The sequence below is a fragment of the Xyrauchen texanus genome, chromosome 9 (genome assembly GCF_025860055.1).
Source record: "Xyrauchen texanus isolate HMW12.3.18 chromosome 9, RBS_HiC_50CHRs, whole genome shotgun sequence".
NCBI classification, from domain to species: Eukaryota; Metazoa; Chordata; class Actinopteri; order Cypriniformes; family Catostomidae; genus Xyrauchen; species Xyrauchen texanus.
This window is the reverse complement of record NC_068284.1, coordinates 3,108,822-3,121,052: the sequence shown is the minus strand read 5'-3', so window position 1 is coordinate 3,121,052 and position 12,231 is coordinate 3,108,822. Positions and strand designations below refer to the sequence as shown.

General features: G+C 39.8%; 2 protein-coding genes across 2 annotated transcripts in view; one reads left to right on the top strand and one right to left on the bottom strand.

Annotated features, from left to right (window-relative positions):
* Window positions 1–12,231, bottom strand: part of LOC127648801 (uncharacterized) — a 309,374-nt gene that overhangs the window by 117,008 nt on the left and 180,135 nt on the right. The gene's annotated exons all lie outside the window — the stretch shown is intronic.
* The window catches only part of LOC127648814 (gastrula zinc finger protein XlCGF7.1-like), a 53,448-nt gene that overhangs the window by 16,336 nt on the left and 24,881 nt on the right, over window positions 1–12,231 (top strand). Inside the window, exon 3 of the mRNA XM_052133590.1 lies at window positions 9,113–9,813. Within this exon, the coding sequence (XP_051989550.1) occupies window positions 9,113–9,813 (701 nt within the window). The remainder of the gene's footprint in view (window positions 1–9,112; window positions 9,814–12,231) is intronic.

Sequence of the window (12,231 nt, the reverse complement as noted above, 5' to 3'; positions counted from 1 at the left end):
TTGCTTACAAAGCTTTGTTCCTTTAGAAAGACCACCACGGCCTTGTTCATTCTGGATGCAGATATAATATTATCAAACCCAATTTGTTCCCCAGTTGCCACGAGCACGTCCTCAACCGCCGCTCCGTCGTCAGGTACACACCTGACTCCATGGCGGAGAGACAGAGAGGAAAACTCCATCCCAGCCCTCCGCCACGAGACCGAAAAACTTTTACCTGACGACGCCTGTTACGCTTCAAATTATTTAGAAAAAAAAACAAATTAAATATTAGAACTAAACATAAATATTTAGAAAGAAGAAAGAAAAGGGAAAAAACAATATATATATTTAAATAACCGAGAATAGTAAAGAAAACTAGATAGGTACATTTCCTGAAGAAAATGTGAGTGGTGCTTGCCGTGGCAAAACTCGTCAAACAGCATGTTGTAACTGGAAAAGAACAAAAATTATGGTCATAAATAAATCAACCCAGAAGTCTGTACGATTTTCTGGTGCAGAAATATGTGATTTGTTACTCGGTTGCTAGGTTAACCCCATCTGGTTTCTAGGCAGTTACCATAGTGATACTAATGAAGTCTCCTGGCCATCCTGATTAAAATAAATCAATCCAGAATTCTCTTCAATTTTCTGGTGCAGAGATATGTGATTTGTTACTCGGTTGCTAGGGTAACCCCTCCTTGTTGCTAGGCAGTTACCATAGTGATCATAATCAAGTGTCTTTGCCATCCTGATTGAAATAAACCAACCCAGAAGTATCTACGTTTTTCTGATGCAGAGATATGTGATTTGTTACTTGGTTGCTAGGGTAACCCCATATGGTTGCTAGGCAGTTACCATAGTGATACTAATGAAGTCTCCTTGCCATCCTGAGTGAAATAAGTCAACCCGGAAGTCTCTACTGTTTTCTAGTGCAGAGATATGTGATTTGTTACTCGGTTGCTAGGGTAACCCCATCTGGTTGCTAGGCAGTTACCATAGTGATAGTAATCAAGTGTCCTTGCCATCCTGAGTGAAATAAATCAACCCAGAGGTCTGTGATATTTTCTGGTGCAGAGATATGTGATTTGTTACTTGGTTGCTAGGGTAACCCCATCTGGTTGCTAGGCAGTTACCATAGTGATAGTAATAAAGTGTCCTTGCCATCCTGAATGAAATAAATCAACCCAGAGGTCTGTACTATTTTGTGGTGCAGAGATATGTGATTTGTTACTCGGTTGCTAGGGTAACACCATCTGTTTGCTAGGCAGTTACCATAGTGATAGTAATCAAGTGTCCTTGCCATCCTGAGTGAAATAAATCAACCCAGAGGTCTGTACTATTTTCTGGTGCAGAGATATGTGATTTGTTACTCGGTTGCTAAGGTAACCCCATCTGGTTTCTAGGCAGTTACCATAGTGATACTAATCAAGTGTGCTTGCCATCCTGAGTGAAATAAGTCAACCCGGAAGTCTCTACGTTTTTCTGATGCAGAGATATGTGATTTGTTACTCGGTTGCTAGGGTAAGCCCATGTGGTTGCTAGGAAGTTACCATAGTGATACTAATGAAGTCTCCTTGTCATCCTGATTGAAATAAGTCAACCCGGAAGTCTCTATGTTTTTGTGATGCAGAGATATGTGATTTGTTACTCGGTTGCTAGGGTAACCCCATCTGGTTGCTAGGCAGTTACCATAGTGATACTAATCAAGTGTCCTTGCCATCCTGATTGAAATAAGTCAACCCGGAAGTCTCTATGTTTTTGTGATGCAGAGATATGTGATTTGTTACTCGGTTGCTAGGGTAAGCCCATCTGGTTGCTAGGCAGTTACCATAGTGATACTAATCAAGTCTCCTGGCCATCCTGATTAAAATAAATCAACCCAGAATTCTCTTCAATTTTCTGGTGCAGAGATATGTGATTTGTTACTCGGTTGCTAGGGTAACCCCTCCTTGTTGCTAGGCAGTTACCATAGTGATCATAATCAAGTGTCTTTGCCATCCTGATTGAAATAAACCAACCCAGAAGTATCTACGTTTTTCTGATGCAGAGATATGTGATTTGTTACTTGGTTGCTAGGGTAACCCCATATGGTTGCTAGGCAGTTACCATAGTGATACTAATGAAGTGTCCTTGCCATCCTGAGTAAAATAAGTCAACCCGGAAGTCTCTACTGTTTTGTAGTGCAGAGATATGTGATTTGTTACTCGGTTGCTAGGGTAACCCCATCTGGTTGCTAGGCAGTTACCATAGTGATAGTAATCAGGTCTCCTTGCCATCCTGAGTGAAATAAACCAACCCAGAAGTCTGTACGTTTTTCTGATGCAGAGATATGTGATTTGTTACTTGGTTGCTAGGGTAACCCCATATGGTTGCTAGGCAGTTACCATAGTGATAGTAATGAAGTCTCCTTGCCATCCTGAGTGAAATAAGTCAACCCGGAAATCTCTACAAATTTCTGGTGGAAAGATATGTGATTTGTTACTCGGTTGCTAGGTTAACCCCATCTGGTTTCTAGGCAGTTACCATAGTGATACTAATCAAGTCTCCTGGCCATCCTGATTAAAATAAATCAACCCAGAATTCTCTTCAATTTTCTGGTGCAGAGATATGTGATTTGTTACTCGGTTGCTAGGGTAACCCCTCCTTGTTGCTAGGCAGTTACCATAGTGATCATAATCAAGTGTCTTTGCCATCCTGATTGAAATAAACCAACCCAGAAGTATCTACGTTTTTCTGATGCAGAGATATGTGATTTGTTACTTGGTTGCTAGGGTAACCCCATATGGTTGCTAGGCAGTTACCATAGTGATACTAATGAAGTCTCCTTGCCATCCTGAGTAAAATAAGTCAACCCGGAAGTCTGTACTGTTTTCTAGTGCAGAGATATGTGATTTGTTACTCGGTTGCTAGGGTAACCCCATCTGGTTGCTAGGCAGTTACCATAGTGATAGTAATCAAGTGTCCTTGCCATCCTGAGTGAAATAAATCAACCCAGAGGTCTGTGATATTTTCTGGTGCAGAGATATGTGATTTGTTACTTGGTTGCTAGGGTAACCCCATCTGGTTGCTAGGCAGTTACCATAGTGATAGTAATAAAGTGTCCTTGCCATCCTGAATGAAATAAATCAACCCAGAGGTCTGTACTATTTTGTGGTGCAGAGATATGTGATTTGTTACTCGGTTGCTAGGGTAACCCCATCTGGTTGCTAGGCAGTTACCATAGTGATACTAATCAAGTGTCCTTGCCAGCCTGATTGAAATAAGTCAACCCGGAAGTCTCTATGTTTTTGTGATGCAGAGATATGTGATTTGTTACTCGGTTGCTAGGGTAAGCCCATCTGGTCGCTAGGCAGTTACCATAGTGATACTAATGAAGTGTCCTTTCCATCCTGATTGAAATAAGTCAACCCGGAAGTCTCTACGTTTTTCTGATGCAGAGATATGTGATTTGTTACTCGGTTGCTAGGGTAACCCCATCTGGTTGCTAGGCAGTTACCGTAGTGATACTAATCAAGTCTCCTTGCCATCCTGATTGAAATAAATCAACCCAGAAGTCTCTCTGATTTTCTGGTGCAGAGATGTAGTTACTGCTTAACGGTTGCTAGGGTACTCTGTTTAGTTGCTAGGGAGTGGCTTGGCAGCTGCCAATCATGAATCTCCAAAGGCTGCTTGTCAGTATGAATGATATAAACCAACTCCCATGCCTCTGTGACATTCAGAATGGAAGATATCCCTCTATGGATTTTGGTTGTTAAGGTGCTCGACAATGGTTGCTAGGGAGGGGCTAGGAAGTGTTGATTTGATGCATGATTGGCTGTTTGCTGTCCCGAGTCAAACGAGACCACCCTTGTGTTTCTATGACACTTCTATCCGGAGATATCCCTTTGATATGTTTCAATAGAAGTCTATGGGACTTGTTGCTAAGGTGCTCTTAATGGTTGCTAGGGCGTGGCTTGATAGCTTCACAATGATCCTGAGAGACTGATTGGTCGTCTGAGTAAAATGAGCCCACCCCCTCGTCTCTATGACACTGTGATCCAGAGCTATGTTCAATACAAATCCCTATGCCTTTTCATTTCATGGGCCGTCCTACACCATTATAAGTCAATTGGGGCATTTTTGGGCAGCTCCTGCCCCCAGGGGTGCAACTTTTACCCCATATTGAGGTATGCTCTTACAGAGCCTGCCAGCCTCTTCAAATGTGGCAAATCACACGTTTCTACGAAATCCTCGCTTGGAGCTGTGGCCGTCAAAGTTTGTCTCAATGTTAAGTCTATGTGATTTTTCGGCCGCTTTTTTGCCCCTGGGGCAAATACCGTACCCCGATAAGCTTATAAAAGTCATAGCACACGTGTCCTCAATAGGCCGTTCGATTTGACACCTCATTCGTGGGTCTACGCCAAGCGGTGCTGGGACGAGTTAGGTGCCGAAGTTTTGTTAAGAGATATAAAAATAAAAAACTAGATAGGTACATTTCCTGAAGAAAATGTGAGTGGTGCTTGCCGTGGCAAAACTCGTGAAATAGCATGCTTGAAAAGAACAAAAATTATGGTCATAAATAAATCAACCCAGAAGTCTCTACGTTTTTCTGATGCAGAGATATGTGATTTGTTACTCGGTTGCTAGGGTAAACCCATCTGGTTGCTAGGCAGTTACCATAGTGATAGTAATGAAGTCTCCTTGCCATCCTTATTGAAATAAGTCAACCCGGAAGTCTGTACTATTTTCTGGTGCAGAGATATGTGATTTGTTACTCGGTTGCTAGGGTAACCCCATGTGGTTGCTAGGCAGTTACCATAGTGATACTTATCAAGTCTCCTTGCTATCCAGAGTAAAATCAGTCAACCAGGAAGTCTCTACGATGTTCTGATCCAGAGATATGTGATTTGTTATTTGGTTGCTAGGGTAACCCCTCCTTGTTGCTAGGAAGTTACCATAGTGATACTTATGAAGTGTCCTTGCCATCCTGAGTGAAATAAACCAACCCAGAAGTCTCTACGTTTTTCTGATGCAGAGATATGTGATTTGTTAATTGGTTGCTAGGGTAACCCCATCTGGTTGCTAGGCAGTTACCATATTGATACTAATGAAGTGTCCTTGCCATCCTGGTTGAAATAAATCAACCCGGAAGTCTGTACTCTTTTCTGGTGCCGAGATCTGTGATTTGTTTCTCGGTTGCTAGGGTAACCCCATCTGGTTGCTAGGCAGTTACCATAGTGATAGTAATCAAGTGTCCTTGCGATCCTGAGTGAAATAAATCAACCCGGAAGTCAGTACTATTTTCTGGTGCAGAGATATGTGATTTGTTACTCGGTTGCTAGGGTAACCCCATCTGGTTGCTAGGCAGTTACCATAGTGATAGTAATCAAGTGTCCTTGCCATCCTGATTGAAATAAGTCAACCCAGAAGTATGTACGTTTTTCTGATGCAGAGATATGTGATTTGTTACTCGGTTGCTAGGGTAACCCCATGTGGTTGCTAGGCAGTTACCATATTGATACTAATGAAGTGTCCTTGCCATCCTGGTTGAAATAAATCAACCTGGAAGTCTGTACTCTTTTCTGGTGCCGAGATATGTGATGTGTTTCTCGGTTGCTAGGGTAACCCCATCTGGTTGCTAGGCAGTTACCATAGTGATAGTAATCAAGTGTCCTTGCCATCCTGAGTGAAATAAATCAACCCGGAAGTCAGTACTATTTTGTGGTGCAGAGATATGTGATTTGTTACTCGGTTGCTAGGGTAACCCCATCTGGTTGCTAGGCAGTAATCATAGTGATAGTAATCAAGTGTCCTTGCCATCCTGATTGAAATAAGTCAACCCGGAAGTCTCTACGTTTTTCTGATGCAGAGATATGTGATTTGTTATTTGGTTGCTAGGGTAACCCCATCTGGTTGCTAGGCAGTTACCATAGTGATAGTAATCAAGTGTCCTTGCCATCCTGATTGAAATAAGTCAACCCAGAAGTATCTACGTTTTCTGATGCAGAGATATGTGATTTGTTACTCGGTTGCTAGGGTAACCCCATGTGGTTGCTAGGCAGTTACCATATTGATACTAATGAAGTGTCCTTGCCATCCTGGTTGAAATAAATCAACCTGGAAGTCTGTACTCTTTTCTGGTGCCGAGATATGTGATGTGTTTCTCGGTTGCTAGGGTAACCCCATCTGGTTGCTAGGCAGTTACCATAGTGATAGTAATCAAGTGTCCTTGCCATCCTGAGTTGAAATAAATCAACCCGGAAGTCAGTACTATTTTCTGGTGCAGAGATATGTGATTTGTTACTCGGTTGCTAGGGTAACCCCATGTGGTTGCTAGGCAGTAATCATAGTGATAGTAATCAAGTGTCCTTGCCATCCTGATTGAAATAAGTCAACCCGGAAGTCTCTACGTTTTTCTGATGCAGAGATATGTGATTTGTTACTCGGTTGCTAGGGTAACCCCATCTGGTTGCTAGGCAGTTACCATAGTGATAGTAATGAAGTGTCCTTGCCATCCTGAGTGAAATAAATCAACCCGGAAGTCAGTACTATTTTCTGGTGCAGAGATATGTGATTTGTTACTCGGTTGCTAGGGTAACCCCATCTGGTTGCTAGGCAGTAATCATAGTGATAGTAATCAAGTGTCCTTGCCATCCTGATTGAAATAAGTCAACCCGGAAGTCTCTACGTTTTTCTGATGCAGAGATATGTGATTTGTTACTCGGTTGCTAGGGTAACCCCATCTGGTTGCTAGGCAGTTACCTTAGTGATACTAATGAAGTGTCCTTGCCATCCTGATTGAAATAAATCAACCCAGAAGTTTCTCTGATTTTCTGGTGCAGAGATATAGTTACTGCTAAAGGGTTGCTAGGGTACTCTGTTTAGTTGCTAGGGAGTGGCTTGGCAGCTGCCAATCATTAATCTCCAACGGCTGCTTGTCAGTATGAATGATATAAACCAACTCCCATGCCTCTGTGACATTCAGAATGGAAGATATCCTCTATGGATTTTGGTTGCTAAGGTGCTCGACAATGGTTGCTAGGGAGGGGCTAGGAAGTGTTGAGGTGATTCATGATTGGCTGTTTGCTGCCCCGAGTGAAACGAGACCACCCTTGTGTTTCTATGAAACTTCTATCCGGAGATATCCCTTTGATGTCTTTCATTAGAAGTGTATGGGACTTGTTGCTAAGGTGCTCTAAATTGTTGCTAGGGCGTGGCTTGATAGATTCAAAATGATCCTGAGATACTGATTGGTCGTCTGAGTAAAATGAGCCCGCCCCATTGTCTCTATGACACTGTGATCCAGAGCTATGTTGAATACAAATCCCAATGCCATTTCATTTCATGGGCCGTCCTACACCATTGTAAGTCAATTGGGGCATTTTTGGGCAGCTCCTGCCCCCCAGGGGTGCAACTTTTACCCCATTTTGAGGTATGCTCTTACAGAGCCTGCCAGCCTCTTCAAATGTGGCAAATCACACGTTTCTGCGAAATCCTCGCTCGGAGCTGTGACGCGTCAAAGTTTGTCGCAATGTTAAGTCTATGGGATTTTTCGGCCGCTTTTTTGCCCCTGGGGCAATTACCGTACCCCGATACGCTTATAAAAGTCATAGCACACGTGTCCTCAATAGGCCGTTCGATTTGACACCTCATTCGTGGGTCTACGCCAAACGGTGCGGGACGAGTTAGGTGCCGAAGTTTTGTACGGAGATAGAATAATAAAAAGTATAAAAATAAAAATAAGTATGTGAGATTACAATAGTGATGCTTTGCAAGCACCACTAATAATAAGTATGTGAGATTACAATAGTGATGCTTTGCAAGCACCACTAATAATAAGTATGTGAGATTACAATAGTGATGCTTTGCAAGCACCACTAATAATAAGTATGTGAGATTACAATAGTGATGCTTTGCAAGCACCACTAATAATAAGTATGTGAGATTACAATAGTGATGCTTTGCAAGCACCACTAACTATCCCCTGAAACGCTCTTCTCACCCGTGAGACGCTCACATTCCCTAAACTCCCAGCATGCACCAGAGAGAGAGAGAGAGAGAATTTTTATAGTTGACATAAATATTTTAATGTTGACCTTTAAAAAAGTTATCACCTGAATCGCATGGGTTTTGTCATTATTGTAACAAGACAAGAGATAACTGTTTTAAAAACTCCTTGATTCCTGGCCACATAAAAATGAATCTGTGTAGCGTGGGTGAATTGGACATTTCTGTCATCCGTCAGCAGAATCGTCTATCAAACCATGTGCACTCTTCAGGCCGCACATCAACCAACAATTCATAGAGTATTTTTTCCTCTGTATGTGCACTACAGAGAAAAAAGATGCCATTCACAACCATTGCAGGGCTATCCAGTTTTTTTGATGCTGTAGACGAGATGCACGCTCCTTTGCAATGACATAGGATGAAGAAATGTTCATCAACTGTAAAATTTGTCCATCTGTCTGTCTATCTATCATTGTCTGTCTTCACTGATAAATAGAGGTTCCCTGTCTACCAATCATGTTGGTGATTTAAGAGAATGTGTTCAGAATTGTGATGTAGCAACGAGGTAAACTCTGCAGTACTCTTAAGATTTTCTTAGTAAAACTTGCTCTTAGCAGTTTTGTGAATGGGTTTTAAGGAAAAACTCCTAGCTTGGAACTCTTTGGGAAAACTCCCAGTGGTAAGATAAAAAATCTTTGTGAATATGGTCCCTGATATGGACCTAGATGTTTCACACTATCACATTTCAGCAGGATACTTATTTATTAGTACTGGAGTGGAGTTACAATGTCTGTTTATTTGTGGTGCTTATCACCAGTTCTTTGTATTATTTATATTCAAGTCCAATGCACTGTCGTTGTAAAACATCTGCTCAGTTCATATATTGATTCAAATGTTTCCCATTGTCATTACTTGTGCTGGAGGCCCAACAATGCCAGATCATCCGCATATATAAAAATATTAAAATGGGGTCTACAGATCATTCATTCGTTGACAAAATGATGTTGGTGATAAGACACAACCCTGAGGGACCCATGTATTAACAAGAACTTCGTCTGACATATCGCTAGACTAACTAAATTTTCAATTCACATTTGTTTCCCCTAATTATTTAAATTTTGTTAACCATTTCATATGTTTATTTTAGGGCTGATGGAAGTGAAAGTGGAAAGTCAAGAACTGAATGAATTGGAAGAGAAACATTGGTATCAGGATTCTCATTCACTCACAAAAATGAAAAAATCATTTAGTTGTTCACAGACTGAAAATAATTCCTCACAACAAACAACTCAACAGACAGAAGCCACACATTCTTTCACCTGCCCTCAGTGTGGAAAACATTTCACACGTAGAACAACTCTAAAGGAACACATAAGAATACACATTGGAGAGAAGCCTATCATATGCCTTCAGTGTGGAAAGAGTTTCTCACGGAAAGAAAACCTTAATAGGCACATGAGAATTCACTCTGGAGAGAAGCCTTACACATGTCCTCAGTGTGGAAAGAGTTTCTTACGGAAAGAGAACCTTAATAGTCACATGAGAGTTCACACTGGAGAGAGGCCTTTCTCATGCAATCTGTGTGAACAGAGATTCAAATATAATCATCAATGTCATCTTCACTTTCAGCACACTGGAGGAGCAAAGTCATTAAACTGTGATCAGTGTGATAAAAGTTTCATCTTTGAATCAGACCTTAAAATTCACAAGAACCCCCATTTGTGTTCTTTTTGTGGAGAGAGTTTTTCATGCCCGCACCATTTCAAAGAGCACCAGAAAATTCATAGTATGAAAGCTCATGTGTGCCTTGAGTGTGGCGATGCCTTTGCAGGAGCCGGTAACTTGAAGGTACACCAAAGAGTCCATATTAAAGAAAAACCTAACAACTGTTCATAATGTGTATAGAGTTTCACTCATTTAGAAGACTTGAAAACAAATGGAGAGTATTCATACCACCAGCCTTCATGTGGGAAGAGTTTCACCACATCAAGTACCCAACTGACTCATTTTTAAAAGCGTTGCGGAAAAATATCACAGTGAACTCTTTAGGTCCAATGCTTTAAGCAGTGTGAATTTGAGGTAAACCTAAACCCTTTTTTTTTTAACATTTTGTTCACAGTTGAAAGGTGCTGATGCACTGAGAATTTGAACATGGAACAGACTTTCTTGCATTAAAATCAATATTATAGTCTTAACCAGCCAACAACTCCTACTACGTGGATGAAAAAAAATATAAGGAAATAAATCTAGGTTATTCCAGTATTCCTATTACATTTGTGCTTTGTAAAAACAAGACTAAATTGGGCATGGTTGAAAATATTTTTATTTTATTATTTATTTGTATTTTATTGTAGCACAACTGTATTGTGGAAAACCTGGAAGTATCAGGGAATTTAAAAATTGTGATTTCCAGGCCTGGAACAGTCATCCTTCATCCTTCTTTGGATGAAGCAGGGACAGGAAAGCAGGAAGGAGAGAGGAGTTTGAGGGAGGTTAGACTTGATAAACAAACTACATCCTCAGCCATCAGAATCAGGTTTCAGACAAGATGAAGTCTCAGGAAAACCTCTGTCAAATCTATGGTATTGCAGAGAAAATAATAAAATTTTTGTGTTCTGTAGTACTGTCTTTGATTGTGTATGATAACAATGAATCAATCTTTTGGATAGGAAATTAATAATTTATTTCCCTAGCGCTAGTTGACTACATAAACAGTTGGCAGTAACTATGATGGATTAAAACAACCCAAAAACCCAACTGCTGTTTACTATGGGACAGAACACATTTTGGCTAATCCAACCCAGGTAGTTGGGTTGTTCATTTTAATCCAGCAAATAGTTTGTTTTTCGACCTAAAGGATGGTTTCATTTTTACAAAAATGCTGGGTTAATTCTTACATAAAAATTACCTTGAAAATATTAACCCATATTTTATCCTTTCAAAATGTAAAATATACCACTCTATAAACAAACATGTCAACATGGTATCTTCTTTATTCTTTTAATAATACAATATTACCTCAAGGATCCAAGAGCTTATAGAATAAAACTAAATCACAAATGTCATTTATAATAAACTATTTTTAATCATTCAATACAAACACAATTTTATTATTATAATTTGAAGTGTATACAGTTGAAAAGAAATCACATTAACATTAATGAAAATTAATGAACTCTAAAATACCTTAAGGTGCAATAAAACAGTTGCCTCTACAATCAACCCATATTATTTATCCATAATATTGTACCCCAAGATGCAATAAAACAATTGTCTATTAAAAGAACCCATATTGTTTTTAATCTACAGTATGACCACATTAAATTAAATGCATTCACTGTTTAGGGTAGCTTATATAAAAACATACAAAAAGCTTTAAAGCACACATCCACTGCCCCAACAAGTGTGTTTTGCTTTAGAGCCCCTCCTGCTAGAATAAAAAATGTCTGGGAGCCCATGTGTACATTCTCAAGTGACATGACATAGGGGTAAGGTCTTGATGCCTCAGCCTGCTGGAGGTACTCCACTATATTTGTTCCAACCTATAGGACAGACAAAGCAAATTAATTAAGGTAAATGTTGTCATTCAAGCAGTCATCAGAAAAATAACTGATAATTTTTAGCTTAATTTTAGCAAATATGAAGATCATGCTATTTATTGAAGAAAAACAACAATGTATCAGTCAAATTTGATTAAAATTTATGAACAAAAAGACTCATGACAAATGTTTGAGTAATGTTGCCATGTTGTTTTAGAATGAGAAATGTGATAAAATGAATGCCACAATATACTTTTAGGTTAGTATTTAAGCAGTACAAACATTGAGTTAAGATCTTGTAAATGGTCACCATTTCTTTTAAGATTGCTGCCATTTTACACACATTTTTAACTTCACTAGTTTATTGTAAATGGTCCTGCAGTGTAAAAAAATGCATGTTTAAAAGTTCAAATAATACTCCATGTTGTAGGCTATTTCAATTCTATAAGTTTATAAAAGCAATGTGCATAATAATTAGCCCATACAAAATTAGAAAATGTTTCAAATGTGTTAATATGAGGATAGCATGTCACACGACATCCCAACTTCCTAAAAGCTTTTTGTGTCAGCTACCCCAATAAACTGTAACGGTTACCCTGTCTTGTCCCTCTGTTGCCCTTTGTTTGTAATTTTGTCACTTTTGGTATTTCTTAGTTTTCACTTTAGTCCCTTATTTAACTCCACAGTCCTCTGTTAGCGTTCGTGTTCACTGTTCATTGTTTACACC